Below are 16,803 nucleotides of genomic sequence, written 5' to 3' on the forward strand. Positions count from 1 at the left end.
GGGATGCTGAAGGGGTTTTGCTGAATCGCAGGCTGCCTGGACTGAGCCTGGAGAAGGACGGGTGCCCCACAGACCTGGCCCAGCCTGGCCCTACCCAGAGCTCCTCTGGGCCACCAGGAAAGGGGCAGAAACACCTATGGAGGGCAAACACAGTATATTTGCCCACAGAAGTGTGAAGAGCCATCTGACATGAACACTGCACCCATCACGGGGGGTCACATCCTGAGAGCACCTCGCCACTCTCATTGCTCTAACCAAGGGGCCAAGTCCCTGCTGCTCTGCTCGTTCCTGCTCATCGACACCAGTACAAGCCCTTCCCATCTCCATTTTCTGGCCTGAGGCAAAAAAAAGGGAGAAGTCCCTTGTCCTGGGGCTATCTGGAAAGACACCTCCATTTCAGAGCTCAGGGGAGAGGCACTAGAGATGCTCAAACACGACAGCCGTGGTGGTATTAAAACAACGATACCTTTGTCCAACAGACCCTTATTTATTAAAGCCCATTCCTAGTACATCTCTGAGAAACACCAGAGGCTGCCAGTTTTATGGAGAGCAGTAAAACGTGCAGATTAGCCTCCCCCGGAGCAGCCCGTGAGCAGCCGAGCTTTGCCGGTGCACGTACGGCTGTTGATGCCGCTGCTTTGCACATGCTGATTTTCATCCGTCTCTGCATTTTGTCTATCAGAGTTGAAAATATGCACCCTCCCATCATTAAAAAAAGAGAACAGGTATGAGGACGATTTTAGCCAGTGGCAACCTAAGAACACACTAAATTTTAAATGCCGTAAGGGAAGGGAAAGTGGGGCAGGTACTTTCCATGTTTAGCACAGTCCCCTGCTGTGGGAGGCAATAAATTCAGCATCCCAAGCATGTCACGTGTAGACGGAACAATTTGAGCAAGGAAGGCCAGATCCTGACCTCATTCTTCACAAAGAAAAGTAATTTACTCCTTCAATAAAAGCAGCAGAGTCTGCGAGTTACCCGTGGGTATCAGAGCCTACGATCTACTGCCTGGATTAGGATCATTGACAGCTCTGAGTTTAGGAAAGGGATTTTATCCACCCTTCAGAGTTAACGCCAGCATTTGCAATTACTGTTATTAGGATGGATGTAACCAGCTTTGGGCTGGCAGCACCTTGCCTAGCCAGGAAAGCTCATTCAAAGCCAAAAGAATAAAGCTTTTCATATCTAAGGCAATTTCAGGCAAAACCAATGCTTTTGGCCGAGCTCTTCCTGGCAATGCCCGCTCTGTACCAATGCCGTCCCAAGCAGGCAGCAGCCACGCCAAGGAGCAGCTCCCTTAACAGAGGGACCGACGCCAGGCTGCTGCCTTGGAGTAAAGGACAAACAGGGACATGGAAGGAGCGAGCTGAGGAAGGGCAGGGCCCCTCCGTGACCCCTGGCACCTCCAGGTGCCATCTCCCCAAGTAGGATGCCGAAGTTGAGTTAGTTTGTGGAAGAACCTCACTGCCCTGGGTGAAGGCACCGGTCCCACTGTTCCCACCACTGGGAACCAGCCCTCCAGAGCTCAGCACTGGGCCAAAACAGAGGGCGCAGCCTGCATTTGGGCTTTGGGAGAAGATAAGCTCCGGACTGGGCTGCCCACACCAGGGGATGGGGGCAGACGGTCCCTCATGGCCCTGCAGGTAAATAATTTGCAGCAGATCCACTATGGTAAAGGAATGCTGCACATCACGTTTGCAATGACACCGTGGATGAGGAGGGTAAGTGGGGAAGCTCTGAGGGTCTCGAGGGCTACTGAAGGACCTTCTTCATCCATAAAAGCTGCTCCGGGAAGTTGATGAGTTTGTATCAGCCTCAAGAATCCAAGGATGAGCCCAAGCGACGCCCTCAGGGCAAACCTACCACACCAAAAACCTGTCCAAACCATGGTGCTGCTTTCACTCTGCTGATGAAAGAGCCAGAACCACCAGGAAGAGCAAAAGAAAGAGGAGGAGGAGAGAGAAGGAGCTAAAATAAGACAACCAAAAGACAAACCCAGATTTCCAGCCCTGTGGCCGAAGTTAAGAGCCAGAAGACCTCAGAGCCACCACCGGGTCCAGGCTGGAAGTGCATTTGCAGGGTCCCTGAGACAGCTGCCCAGCAGCTGCGAGGCTCCAGTTCGCCCCAGTAATCCTCCACTTTCTCATTCTTACTCTGCACTTACGGCTATAAATAGACAGTTCATCCAACCAACCCCCTCATTCACTGTCTCCGTCAGACGAGGACAAGCAGAGTCCTACATTTGCAGCACATCTGGCAGGCTTAGGTTTCAGGGTGAAGGACTGCAAGATGTGCAGTCGTTGGACTCAAGATCTTGCAGGGTTTTAATTAGCCAGATTGTACTTGGACGGAGACTCGCATCTGGAAATAGCAAGAGAAGCCTTTTGCCATCTATTCTACTCAGTTCTTACGTCCCCCGTTCAAAGTGGAACATTATCATCCCAAGAATGAGCCTCACACGGTTATAGCAACTAACATGATCCTAGAAATGGCACAAGCAGGACATATAGAAATCTGTACTGGTGACAAAGAAGAAAAGACGTGTTTACAAGTGCTATGGCTTGAGTGCCTTGTACCACGGAGCCATTTATTTAACTGGCTGGCACGCGTGGTTTTTCCAACACAGCAAAAATAATGAGAAAAGTGGCAGCTAACTTATCACCTCACCTTGGCTCTTCTATTCATTACTTTTTTTAATGCACTTGAGAAATTCTGCTGATCACAGCGCTATTTTGGAAGATACGAGGAGGCAACACTGGTGACAGCAGGGAAAGAAGTAGGAGAAACTTCAGCAAGAAGCTCTTGGCAGGAGACAGGCTGTTGGCAGAGTCTGTCCCCAAACGAGTTGCATCGCTTGAGAAATTGAGACCAGGCAGGAGATCTTCTGCAAATCTCCTTCTCTACGATGAAAGGTTTGGAAATACACCACTATCCCCGATGCTTCTGTTGGGGATAAATCCCCAGCGAGCTGCGGCTTGAAACAAGACCGGGGGACACCGACCTGCGGGACAAAGCCCCCCCGGGGGCACACACCAGCTCCAGCGCAGGGTTTGGTGGGGAGCTGCTTTGCTTAAAACACTTTCTTTGTCCTTTTTGCAACACTACAACTTCTCCCCTCAAAGCAATTAACTTCTAAAGGAAAAAAGGCGGTAAAAGTTATGCAAATTAAATGTTTCACGTCAAATCATTCACAGCACTTCTGCCTGACTCTGAATTCTTCAAATAGCTACCAAACAACCCAAAACCCACCCTACGCGTAATCCAGCCGAGCCTGCCGGGCTTTGTGCCAGCGCAGAGGGACAGTGCCATAAAGCGGAGAAGGTTCATGATAAAGAAGGTTCTGGTGCTGTAAAGAGGACCAGGATTAATTGCTCTCATAAATTTAATGAGACAACTGGAGAGAGCTTAAGTGGCAGCAGAGAAAATTTAGGTTAAATGTTAAGTATAACTTCAGAAGTACCAGAATGGTTTGGGGCAGCTGAAACAGCCATCTAGAGAGATGGAAAAGCTGTCGGCGGGGAAGATGCTCAGCAGCGAGGTAGATAACTGCCTACTGCCATCAGTGCCCAGCAGCTGTAGCCGTGCAGGAGGCGGCGGCTCACATCCCTGCAGACCCACAGGAGCTTCACCAGGACAAGGGTCGCTTTGATTTTTGGGGGCAGGCTCCAGCGAACGCGCCCGCGTGTTGCCGTTGCAAAGCCCTGCTCATTTCCTGGGCAAACTCCCCAAAAACCGGCTGCTGCTCAAGGGTCTGGCATTAGGGCATGCAGAAATAAATCAGGCAGCAGAGGACAAACGTCCCTTTATTGCTCCTCCCAGTATCGATCAGGCACCACTTGCAAACTGGCCAGCCCTCGCCATCTGCCCGGGCTCTCTGCAGGCTGCCATCTGGCCGACGGCAAAGCAAACCGAGGGGCCAGCAGGCTGAGGACAGGGAATTTGAGAACTTTCTAGCTCCCCTGATACCCTTTTAGTTTCCCCTCCCCTTTCCATCACCAATTGTTCTTTTGTTTTTTGAGTTTTGCTTTTTTTTTTTTTTTTTTTTAAATAAATAGCTGCTTCCAGGCAATTATCTGCCTTGATCTGCTGGATGGCTGACCCAGCGCCGGGGAGCTGCATGCAGCCCAGCATAATCTCCGCAACACCCCAACGGTGAAGGCACAACGGGTTCATCAAGGCATGAACATCCTTTATACACACCAGCACCCCGTGGCCACCCCGCGCTTGCACGCAGACAGCTTGTTTCTGCAGCGCAGGTAAACGGCCCTCGTGGCGCTGCTATTGATCCGCTCCCAGCCCCAGCGCTGGCTTTTGTCCCCGGCTGCCGCGGCTCCTCCGCGCCCCGGGGGGGACCTCGCTGCCCGCCGGGATGAAGGTCCTCGCTCTTTAGAGCATTGTGGGGACAACGGGGACAAAGCCTAGTTCCTTCTGCTTCCCAAATCTGCACCTCCGCCACAAACATGTTTATATTTTGAATGCTTGGCAGAACAGGAATTCACCCAAAATCTCAAATGGGGGACACCAAACCACTCCGTTTAAGTACTTAAGGCTGAAATTAAGCACTTTATCCAAAAAACCCCACTTTTACCAGCCCCTAAAATGCCTTGTTAGAACCAGCTCAATATTTATCCTGAGCTTTTTATCCCAGCAGCACAATGACCAGAGAGAGCTCCCTTTGGGAGACTCCTCTCTCCCGGGGGGTGACTTGGCGGTGCCGAGCCCACCGGGGTTGTCCCTCCTCACCTGCACCCCAGCCCTTCGAGGCCAGCGGGGACGGCAGGCTGGGCCCTTGTAGCGGCACGTTTCATAGTGGTTTTACAGACAGGACTGTGCATCCCCCCAAAATGATCCAAAGGGCAAAAATAATCACTCAGCTGCACAGACGTAGCAAGTTAACGTGGAAAAAACACCCAGAGATGGAGGGGTCTCTCTTGCAATAGGGAAGACTGCTCTGCCCGGTTGTGCTGTTCGGTAGCAGTTCCTTCCACGCGTTGGGTCACTTCACTGCGTGCTGTGAAAATCGCTTCCTCGCCTCCAATAAAGCATTTTGGATGCACTCGGATCTTCCCAAGGCTGCTGGATCATCAGCAATATTAAATGCAAAGACGCTGGACGGAATGAATCATTCCCAACTCGTGAATGACGCCCTTGTTCAGCTGTTTGGAGATCGGCAGCAGCTAAGAAAGACCTTTCTCATGCGGCCCCGCAGTTTGCCGGCGCCCAGCATCGGTGCCCAGTATGCACCACTGTGACCGGCAAATTTCCAATGAACGTTTCCTTGTCAAGCACGGAGAGACGCTCCTTGTCAAAGGGAGAAAAGGGGACTATTGCTGATGTGTCACCAGGCAGCGGGAGCGGCAACACTCGTGCTAAGGGGCTCTCCGGGGCATTTCTGGGGTTTTTACAGTTACGGGTGAATTACATCTCCATTTCGTAGGTTGTGTTTCCGTGCGCAACCTGGCTGCACCGGGAGCGCAGATCTGGATGAAGGCGTTTGTGCAATATCCCCATGCTGTTTTACACGCGCCTTTCCCCAGTGGCCCTAACTAAAGATGTAAAGAAGAGGATTTTGCAAAGAATGGGGAAAAAAGGGAAGGTTAAAAGTTGGAGACAATCTGGGACAGAACAGGGCGGTCAATAAGAAATAAACCTCTAAGTCACCTGAGCACAGGACTTGGGCATCTAAGCCCCTCTCATAGAGGGACCAACTCGCAGCCACGAGCAAAGGACTGAAGAACAGTTTGGGAAGCTTCCACCCGGACACCCTGCGGGAGCTGCACCGCCTGCAGCAGAGCAGTTAAAGCTGGGAACCCATCTTCAACACCAAATAACCTGCTCCGAGCACACCGCGCCGAAACCCGGATTTCTAGGAGAGGGCTGCCATCCCCACCAGCGCTTGTGTGCGAGTTCACACACAAACCTTTCTCCAAGTAAAAGCATGCCTATTTGTGAGAATCAGGAATTTTAAAACCCAGTATTAAAGGGATTTTGAGAACTTTAGGAGAGGGGGGGGAAATGTTATTCTTGAAAGGATCCCTTTATAAGCTAAAATTTTATTAAACTGTAGCTGCTGGGAGCAAACCGCGAGCAGGGGATTCCAGGGTACTCCGTTCCCTCGACTAGTAATTTATGATTTACTTTCGTAATAACTGAAGCCATAAGGAACTCATTGGATTAAGGAGCCTTATTATTTATGTTGTGGAACAATAATATTTAACTGTATAAAGCCACATACAGACTTTCCCTCCATATGAAACAGACTGCACTTCATAAGTAAAACCCTGGCCCCGCTGAAGCGGATGGGAACGCTGCCATCGAATTCCGATAGGGCCCACGTTTCACCGTATACGTTGTAGTTCAAGGTTGCTTAAAAAGCCTGTTATATCACCACCGTGGGCAGCAAAACACAGACACCAGAGACCCAGAAAAATATAGACACAGAAACCCCAGCAGCATCACCCCGCATCCCACTGCGCCACCAGCGACAGGCAGGACAGGTCCCCTGTGAGGGACTGCCCTGGGGCCGGCTGCTGTGGTCCAAAAATCGCTCACGGGGAACGCAGACCCGCGTGCCAGCACCTACGCAGCCCCAAAAACGCCATGGGGGGCGGGGGGGGTGTCCAGCGCCGAGTTAGCAATGGGTACCCCAGTCCCAGCAAGTGACTCAGCTTCAGTCGGCTCGGAGGATGAATTACGTCCCGGGGTTTTGCAGCTAACGATGGGATTTAGCGAGCAGAGGGACTCCTCATGGACCTGGCCCCCCTCGCCCCCCACCGAGCCACTCGTAAATTCAACCCGATTAAAAGTGATGTCTCGCAGGGCTCTACATGGGAAGAGATGGACTATTGTCAGAGCACAAAAATCTCCTGGCAAGACGATCAAAGCAGCCGGCCCGGCTCTCCGAGCCCCGCTGTCAAATTTTATCTGACTTTGCTGGAACTACATTGCAACTTTTCCCTTTTTGTGTCCCCTCCCCACGAGAAGGTGAGGCCACTTACTCCGCCAGCTCCTCCAAGCTCCGATACACGTCGTCATCGTTTTCCGTGGTCTCCTCCGACGGGAAGGGCCTGGGGGAGGAGAGGAATGACAGCGTTATTGGTCTGTCTCACCCCTCGCAGCAGATCCCCTGCAGCCCCAGCTGAACTCAGTCCAGCCCCGAGCATCCCATTGAGCGGAGGGTGTTTCAGAACAAAATATTCATTGCAAATACATTTTTTCCTATTGAGGCATTAGCTCCCAGGAAGACACCATCTCCGCGGCTCCCTGCGGGCAGCGCAGGCATGGCAGGACAAGAAACCAGGTGGTGAGGCTGGTTCACTGCAGGGCACCATCTGAGCACTGAAGTGAGGAGCCGCATCATCTAACAGCATCTCAGAGACCCCGAGTCTGAGCCGCCGCTCCCCGCTGTGCTGGCACTGCCCAAACGACTCAGTAGAAATCTAATTCAAGTCTGGTGTTGGACTCGTTGAGACAGAGAAATGCCCCCTCCTCCACCCGTGACGGAGCCTTTCTACCTGCGAGCTCCTGCCCCACTCGGCCGGGGCACGGCTGGGGCACACCGAGCCACATCCCACTGGCGTCTCCCCCTACTGCAAACAGCCGATCCCACCAGAACGAATGAGTCCTTATGAACCCTGGGCTTCCTCATCTTAACAACTTTGTGATAGCTGAGAAAAGTTAAAACCCTGGGGATGAGGGAAAGGACACCAAAAGGGCAAAAGGAAGGGGGGAGAAAGCAGATTAAAAGAGAAAGGGAGGGAGTGGGGGGGGAAAGCAAGAATTCCTTGGCTGATTCTAAAGTAATAACCAAATAATGTATGAGGGAGATGAAAAAATACTGCTTTAATTAAACCCAATGTATTATTGCTGGCACAGGGCCACAGTGGACTATAGCTCTGCTGGGGCTGGATGCACCTTGTGACTACGACTGCGTCAGGCTGGGGGTCCCCGCAGCCACAGCAAGCCTTGCTCCAGCCAGCCAGAGCACAGGGACCACGGGCTGCAGCAGGGCAGCTGGGTCCGTCCCCCGTGGGCGTTGCAGCGAAGGCAGCCGGGGGTCCCCAGGCTGAGCCGCACGGGATGGGGTGCTGATGCTGTGGGGGAGCAAAACTGGATCCACGTGAACTTTTAACTGCCCCCAAGAGCAATTTCCTCCTCTTCCCTCCCACCCTCCCTGTTTCACGATAGATTGCCTCTCCTGAAAGATTTAATACATAGCCGGGCTAGCCCCCGAATTTGCTATTTTTGGATCCTGCCTCTAGCATTAATTTGCCTTCCCTCCCCTGCTATACTTCACCCTTCCTTTGGTGAGCAGCTTCAGACCGAGTGTTTTGAAATACTGCTCAAATCTGCAGCGAGCTCAATTAAAACCACGACCAGGTGGTGAGCCCAGGAGGGAAAAGAGCCGCAGTGACCCCAGCCACAGAGCGGGACGATTGCACGCTCCACCGGCTATCAGGGCTGCCGTGCCTCTGCTCGAGATGCAAACCCACGGGAACCAAGGAGCGCCCAAGGCTGGCATGTCTAACCATGGCCACGTGCAAAGCGGCAATGTGGGAGGGAGGAGAGCGATGGGTGGGAAGAGCAGATGGGGCTGTGCCTGCTCTCGTAGCCTCATTGCAAGGCAGGTGCCATTGGGAGACTGTCCCAACACCCCAACATCTGGCACAAACAGCTGCCCACGCGTTTGCGAGATGTGGGGGGAAGCCCATTTCGGTGAGAAGCTTCAAAGCATAAAGGTGCAGTGAGAGACCAGGAGGCACCCAGGATCTTTACAGAACGTGCGCGTCTGCGTGCTTTTCCTCTCCCCTGCTGTCCCCTGGGGATTAGTGACGAATACAAAAGGCGTGTGAAGCGCAGACAAAAAAGCCACCAGCTCCTCCTGCACGTGGCTGAGCCGATCGTGGGAACCGGTCTCGGACTTCAGCCCCGACAGACGAGGGGGTACGGCAGCCGCTGCCGCAGGGCTGCACCATCCCGCACAGCTCCGGCAAGAAAGGAGAAACCAGAGGTGACCTCTGTTTAAACACCACTTGTTAAAATAATAATTAAAAAAAAAAAAATCCACCACAAGGCACGACCTCCTTTCTTTTACATGCATCTTCTGCTCTTAATCTCTGACTATTTCCTTCTCCAGTGCTCACCATGCCAGAAAGAAAGAAGTAAAAGAGCCATAAAAACCATTAAAATACCAAGCACATATTTCCAGCCATAAATCTGGGCTTGAGGTGTAATCAGTTCCTGTGATAAACCCCTCCATGTAAGACAAGGAGACAGCAAAGAGAGAAAAATATTTTCTAATGAGAGTTTCATGGAGACAGCAGCTCTGCCAGCCCTCCCAGCTTCACCTTGACCGTTGGTAAAGCACCGGAGCGAAAGTCAGGGCAGGGGAGAAATTAATAACCTGTATCTCCGCAATAGCAGCTAATAGCTAAATAAGGATGCACAGAATGCAATTAGAAGGAAAGTCACACCAAGGAGAGGATTACTAAATGGACCATCTAAAATCTGGAGCTGAAGGACGGCTTTTTGGAGAAAGCCTTGGGATTGCCCTTTGTTCGTGCCTCTCTCCCCAGCTGCCCATGCCACAAGTGGCCCTGGAGAGGCACCCCGTATCCCCACGTCGCCGCTGCGGGAGCAGAACCGCCATCTCCCCGCAGCTCCTCTCCCCTTCTCCAAAACAGGGTGCCAGCCCCCAGACTGCAGGACGAGTCACCCGGGGCTGGGACCGTGCCATGGGCTTTGGGCAGCTCTCGCCCAAACGGTCCTTCCTCTTCCCCAAAAGTCCTATGTGCAACAACGTAATTTAATTTAGCCCTACTAATTATGGCCGTTATTTAAAATATCTCCCTACTTTTGGCTTAAGTTCCCTTATATATCCATTTACATTATTTTTCTTCGCTGAACACAGGAAAAATTAATCCTCCAGCAACGAGCCGATGAGGATGAACCTCCAGCAGCCAGCTATAGAAAAACATATTAAACACTTTCCTACCCAGACTCGCACTGGCACCGGGGGGTCAGGGCGGTGCTGGCAGGAGGTGTGGTGTGAACTGCCCACCCCCCAGCCCTGTCCCACCAGTTATTCCCCGTGTTGCTGGTTTTGCCGCTTCCCATCAGATCACCTTCGTGGCTCCCCACCGCGGGCCCGTCTTGGCTCGGGGCGACGTTTTCCACTTGAGCTGGCTGCAGAAACAATTTGATGTGGTGGGGAAGAGGCCGGGGGAGGAGAGCCCTGCCCTCGCTCTTGCCCCACCAGATCCACGTCAACTCTAAGAAAAGCCAACCGGGTGAACTTTTAACCCAGTGTTTCTCACCAGGGTTTCCCTTGTGCACATCCAGGTCCAGCACAGGACTTGCATTTAGACACCTTCGTGCAGATTATCAGCTTGGCCCCAGCCATGCAGGGAGATGCAAATCCATCTGGCTGGGCGATGGTGCTGCACGTTCTCCGGCCATGAGCTCCCCAAGAGCAACCACGGTGTTTGGGACCAGTTTGTATGTCATTATTTTTTTAAAAAAGAGCAGAAACATTGGAAGTCAAGGGGTCTAAAAGCTACTGATTCCGTGGGAAATTCTTAAAGATCTCCAGGTGCATCGCAACTTCATACACAGTATTAAATGCTATAGCTGGGAATGCCCAACAGTAATGAGTAAAGCATTTTTGTGTCCACTGAAACCCAACAGGTTTGCAGAGATCCCAGTTCATTTAAATTCATTTGAAAGTGTCTCTAATATCATTAGTTAAGCACCAGACTTTGTTTTTACTCCACCGTCATGAAAAACCACCTGCTGAGCCATTTATCCTCCCAGCCCGCGCCTGGGCTGCAGCAAGCCCGATCCCACTCAGATGAAGAGCAAAAGCCCCAGCAACATCAAACACTGCTGGAACAGGCTCTTTGAGATAATAAACCTCCCAGAGTAGAATTCTTCACAGACAAACCCCACAGCATTCAACAGCATCGCTTCCAGAGATCAAAGAAGAGAATGCAAGTAGGATCGATCTGATGTGTTTGTTTTAGAGCCTAAAAGAGAAGGAAAGACCAAGTAATTTGTTATGGAGTTTAGAGTGAGCTTCTCTTGAGGACAAGACTTACAGCAGATGATCGTTCTCGACATGCGATGCAAAGCACCCCCTTGATCTTACAAAACATTTAGGCTACTTTCTGGGTTGGAGAGCTTGCACATGCACAGCACACAGCGCCCTGCAAACGCAACGCGCTCTCACAAGGAAAGGCAGGAGCAGTCTGCAGCCAGAGTACACCACACAGGGCAATAATCAATTAATATTTCACGAGGCACCTAATGCGAAACCCCTCCCTTGCTCTCAGCGGTCACTCGGGTTACCCCACGATCCATCCGACGCTGTATCCTCATCAGCCGCCCCCGCACGCTCCCCTGCAGTAATCCTCTCTGTGGGGAGAAGGCGCAGCTCGATGCACTGCCTGGCTGCTCCCTCCTCTGAATTATTTAATGGGAAGAGCCAGGTAGGCTGCAATTCTAACAGCAATAAGCAGGAAGATTTATTTATTTATGAATGTATTTCAGCATCTGGGTGCCTTGCCCTAGCAACTGAAGCCAGCTGTTCACCTCTGCGGTACCGTCACAGAGAATACAGAGGGTCAGGGATGGGTCAGCTTTAGTCTGATAGTTTTGTACGGTAGCATCTTAGCCTCAAATCCACGTGTGACAGAGCAGGGAGGACCCGGCATGATTTGTTTTCTATTTTCCCTGTCTCCATTCTGGTTTCCTGGGGTCAAAACACCAGCCCTGGGAACAGAAAGCCTGGTGAGAAACAAGCAGGGTGGAAATGTCCCACTCACTGCCCTCCATCCCAAGGAGCTGTTCCCATCCGAGGCCACTCTCGGTGGAGATCATCTGTCAGGCAGACCTGCAAGGAAGTTTTCATGACTTGTGCAAACACCCACAGGAGACTAAAGGAGGTGGCTCATCCCTTACCGGGAGCGGGACTCCAGCCTCCCAACGCCAGCGTGCCAATCTCCCCTCGTTTCTTAAGTCCAGCGATCACACTTCAGTGTTCTAAAAGGCCGGCAGAGTACGTGACACCTGTGAAAGCTGAGCTGCTCCCATCTGCCGCCCCTGCTGCGAGGGATTTCTTCCTAAATGGGAAGGACCAGAGCCTCAAGCTGCTGCAAAGGAGCTTCTACAGCTCTGCTGGGATGGATGGGGCTGTGCCGAGTCTTCCTGGCTCAGGATCTGGCAGAAAAACATTTCCATAGCATGGTATCTACACACCGTAATTACGCCTTGCAGTAACTCACGAAACCCATGGCTGGGTGTACAGATCCTCCGACAGCTCCGTTTTGAAGAAAGCATCGTGGCAACACAAAGAAAACCCACGGGAGTCTGCGATTTCATGAAGATTTTGGATTTCAGGCTGTGCTTTCCGTGCAAGTTTGGGTGGGCGGTTAGCAGCCGGCTTCAGCCCCTGTGCTTCCAGATGAGTCCGTCTGTCCCACTGCTGCGGTTTAATGCTGCTTCAATCCCAAAATATATTTCTCCAGGGGAAGTGCTCAGACCTCGGCTGTTTGTAGCACGTCATTTTGATAGCTCCAACCTTCCGCCCTTTTTTTTAACTCCTCTTTTTCTCCAGGATAGCAAGCCACTCCCTGAGCATGGGATCACCCCGTCCCCATGGGTTCCCCATCAGCCATCAGTTCTGGCATCCCGGAGCCGCCGCCGGTCCCCTGGGCACGCCGTCATGCCTTCATGAGCGCAGCACTCCTGGAGTTGTCCAAAGAAAACCATGTGGTTTTGCAAAACATTTACACGCAACTGAAAATGCATTCGTCATCGGCTTCAGTGGGATTAGGCAGATTAAAGCAGTATTTAATTTACTGATGTACCAAGAGGTGGCTGTGAGCTGACCAGGGGCGAGCAAAGGGGTGACCCGGAGCTGCGTCTCCAGCCCCGCTCTCGACCCGGGCAGCACCTCTGAGCTTTGGTTCCCATCTGTGAAATGGGAACAAGCGTCAGGGAACGATTTTGGTGAAGTGCTGCGAGATGGATGAAAACCACGCTACGAAAGCCCAAGAGCCATTTTTATAAAGCAGAATGGAATCAATTTTATCCCTGCAGAACAAGACACATCGGAGCATACCAAAAGCTGCTGAATTTAATTAAAATCATACTATTGTGTTACATTACTCATCTCTGGAAAGAAGCACCTCATGCTGTGCCAAATTTTAGATACGTCCTCCGAAAAATTATCATTTGCTTTTATTTGTGGTCTGGAATTTGCAAAAATTCTCACAAGATTAATTCTGATAGAAATTCAGTGGGGAAACAGCAAGCTACATCATCAGATAGCACAAAGATGATGATTTTGCAGAAGAGCACTTACAGCATTTAGCACACTGCACTGAACAGTGCCCAAGGGTTAGCTGCATGCCCTGCTTTATCTTTAGCTCAAATCTGAACCAAGTATTTCTGGAGTCTATGAGACAAGAAAATAACAGCTTGTATAATTTTATGTTTCAACACATTATCGCATTTTTTAAAAGTTCTCGTGTACCAATGATTCACTCAAGAAAGCGGTATGATTTTCTCCTCACTTCAGTTCCACGTTGACGATAACAGATGGATAAAATCAAAAGGGGAATCCAGAAACATCTTTCTCAAAAAGAAAGGGGGGGGGAAAAAAAAACCCTCTGGGGTAACAGTGCAACCAATCACTAGGAAACGATTTGGCCCAGGTCTCTGACTCAGAAGAAAACCAGATTTGAAAACGCCGTGGCTGAAAATCAATGGCAAGTGTAGTGAGCAGGGACATCCCTCCTTCCCGGTGGGACGTCCCCGTGGCCCTGGTTCCACCAGGAACACGCAGGCAGAAGGTCGGGGAGGAGGAAAGATGCTCTTGCAGCTCAGACACCGGTTTGAAACTGCAGCAGTGCCCTGCCGAGCCCAGCACCGCGGCAGGGGGTTTGCACCCACCACGGGGGGAGACGGCCAGAGCCCTCGCCCCGGCAAGCCAGTGCAACTCACCCAAGCTCAGGGCACGTTCACTCTGGGCAGATGGCACCGATCACCCGGGGAGCATAAAAATAAACCACAGCCAGGACGTAAAGACCCAGGACGCGCCCCACGGTATTTAACAACATCCCCACAAGGCTCTGCAATTGCCCAACTCGGGAAAACACTCTGTTAAAACAAAAACCTTGAAACTTCCCTGGTTTTAACTTGCAGCAAAGCAGCACAAGGAAATCTTTTAGCAGTCCGAGCAGCAGTTTCTCTGCTGTACCTGAGCAGCTGTAGTCCTATGAAACACATGCCAATAAAAACAAATACCTACCTAAATATATATTTCTGCCTGCTTCCAGACCAGCACCAGCACTGCTGGCTGTTTGCACGAAAGCACCACCAGCACGTCCCAGCCAAGCGGGGTCCTACTGTGCAACGTAAACCAGATCTAAACAGACCACCTGGGCTGAGCAGCACTTTCTGTGATCCACAAGGAATAAAAAGACACGTGCTTCCCCCTCTCCGGTGGGGTGCAAAGAGACGTGGTTTGTCCCGGAGCACCTGAGTACACCTCTCTCCAGGCACAGCCCACGGCAGCCCTGAGCCCCCCTGTCTCCCAGTGCTGGGAGCCCCCCACCTCCAAGCCCCCCGTTTTGGACCAGCCAAGCCTGAAGCCCTTCTCCGTACCTGGGGCGAGGACTGTATTTCAGAGAGACCTTTCCAGCACCTTTCATTGTCAACCTATGCACTGACCCAAAGGTGAGATGGTGCGAGGGTGGCCGGTGATACAAGAAGGAGCCCCGAGGGAAGCACTACACGGCCAAAGTCGGTGAGCAATGACAAGGCAGGTGCACCCCAAAATGTGACTATTAAGCAGAGCTGTGCACATCAGAACTGTATCTTCATTATGCAAAGCTGCTGGTGGGGAGGGGGCGAGAAAAACTGCCTTTGCTTTTATTAGCAGATGCTTATGGGGTGACCTCAGCATCTCCCAAGCCTACAAAGCAGCCGCACAGGAAAATATGTCAATGATATTTTTCAGACTCTCTTAGGAGCAAGTCTGTGAGGATACATACTTGCCAAAATAAATGTGTTAAAAACGTTTTTAGCTGGAAAGGAACTGCTTTTAGCCAAAGATCCTGCTTATTGACAAAGGAAGAAGCAGGATCACTCCTAAAGAAGGTTCGTCCATGTCACGGGAAACCATCTCCACTCGACCCCCCGCTCGCGAGGTCTGCGGCTGAACCTCTGGAGTTGTGCTGGTCAGGAGTGGTGGTCAGTCCCAGGACTGGTCCCAGTTCCAGACTCCCTGGAGCACAGGAAAGCGCTGCACAGCAACCGTACGTGTTTCCAGACACGGATTCTTTCCACAGCCTTCTCCATCTATTTTATAGCAACACTTAAAGTGGGTACAATGGATACACAACGGCAGTAAAAAAAATAATGGGCAGAGTGCAATTAGAGAGTGCACTGGCAATGAATAAAACAGTCCTTGTAAAACTAACCTTACAGGAGAAGAGGTCCCATAACTACCTCCTCACCCGAAGACACTTGAGGACTTAATCGTTAGCAACTTTAATTGCTTGCCATTTTCACACATGGCTGGATCTGTCTCCTGTGTTGAGCTACCATCCCCAGGGGCAGGGGGAGCAGAGATCAAATCTGATCGGCCTGAAGCCTCCATCATGCTGGAGAATCCTTGCAAATTCCATAAAAGATTTCCCCTTATCTCCCTTCTCTCCTCCAGGACAGCAAGGGGAACGTTTCCTTGATCAGCTACGCTAGGGCTTGTGCCATCCCATCTCTTGCAAAGAAGTGGGTTTTCCTGGCTGGATCACAAAGTGTCCTCCACAAGGTCACCCTCACTGCAAACATAAGGGTACTCCCACACCGTAGTGGGGCTCAGGCAGACGGGGAAATGGATTGAAGTCATGAAATGTGGACAAAACTCTAGGTTTAATTCTGAACCGGCTGGATGAAGTGCGGAGGAGTTTCTGGATCAAACACAGCTGACCAGTGAATGACACACACTGGGAGCAGAGACATGCACATTTTGCAGGGCAGGGGCTCAAGGCTGCCCATGCAGATCCAGCTCCGTTTGCCCCCCCTCTGCCCCCTCTCCTGCAGGCGGGCAGGCAGGGAGGGCACCGCTGCGCTGAGGAACACTGCTCGCTCGGAATGGTAATACTACAACCCCGTGAACGGCGCAGGCGGGATGCTTGTGACTCTCCCTTCCCATCCCTCCTCCCTTTCACCCCCACACACATCCTGATATTATTGGCAAGCTGTTAAGTACAGAAACTCCAGGGATGATAACGCTGCAAACTTCATTTTGAGCACGTCAGTCTGTTTTAACAGTTTACCTGGGCAAAGCTGAGCAATACTGAACCTCGTCAGCAAGGCACGGGGTTTGCAGGCAAAGCAGGGTGGTAGGAAAGTCTCCTCTGGGTTAAATCCCCACTGATGGGAAGATGCTAGTACAGCTCATTTAGCTGCCTTGAACTTGACTGGAGGTGGCTGCAACCTGGGCTAATCCCAGTGTTGAGCTTCTCTCCTCCCAACTCACCGTCTGCATTGTAGAGATGGGCAAAATGGAGACACGATGGCCTGGACAGTGGTCTGCACTCGACAGGGTGCCTACCTGCACCCTGTCCCTGACACCCGCTCGGCACCGGCTCTGCAGGGGGGCGGAGGGCACCCAGGGGCTCAGGTGAGCGACAGGACCGGTGCCAGCCCATCCCTTGGAGAGCCAGGAGGGTTCCTCTCCTCTACTGACGTGTCCAGCCTCCTTTAAGCAAAACAGCAACTCCCAGCTCCTAATGT

At 51.7% G+C, this 16,803-nt stretch overlaps 1 protein-coding gene across 5 annotated transcripts in view; it reads right to left on the bottom strand.

Annotated features, from left to right (window-relative positions):
- The window catches only part of VAV2 (vav guanine nucleotide exchange factor 2), a 153,946-nt gene that overhangs the window by 32,202 nt on the left and 104,941 nt on the right, over positions 1 to 16,803 (bottom strand). For all 5 annotated transcript variants that reach the window (XM_076355387.1, XM_076355385.1, XM_076355386.1 and 2 more), the window contains exon 4: positions 6,999 to 7,067. In XM_076355387.1, coding sequence (XP_076211502.1) covers positions 6,999 to 7,067 — 69 coding nt within the window. The remainder of the gene's footprint in view (positions 1 to 6,998; positions 7,068 to 16,803) is intronic.

The sequence above is a fragment of the Aptenodytes patagonicus genome, chromosome 18 (assembly GCF_965638725.1).
Source record: "Aptenodytes patagonicus chromosome 18, bAptPat1.pri.cur, whole genome shotgun sequence".
Lineage (NCBI taxonomy): Eukaryota > Metazoa > Chordata > Aves > Sphenisciformes > Spheniscidae > Aptenodytes > Aptenodytes patagonicus.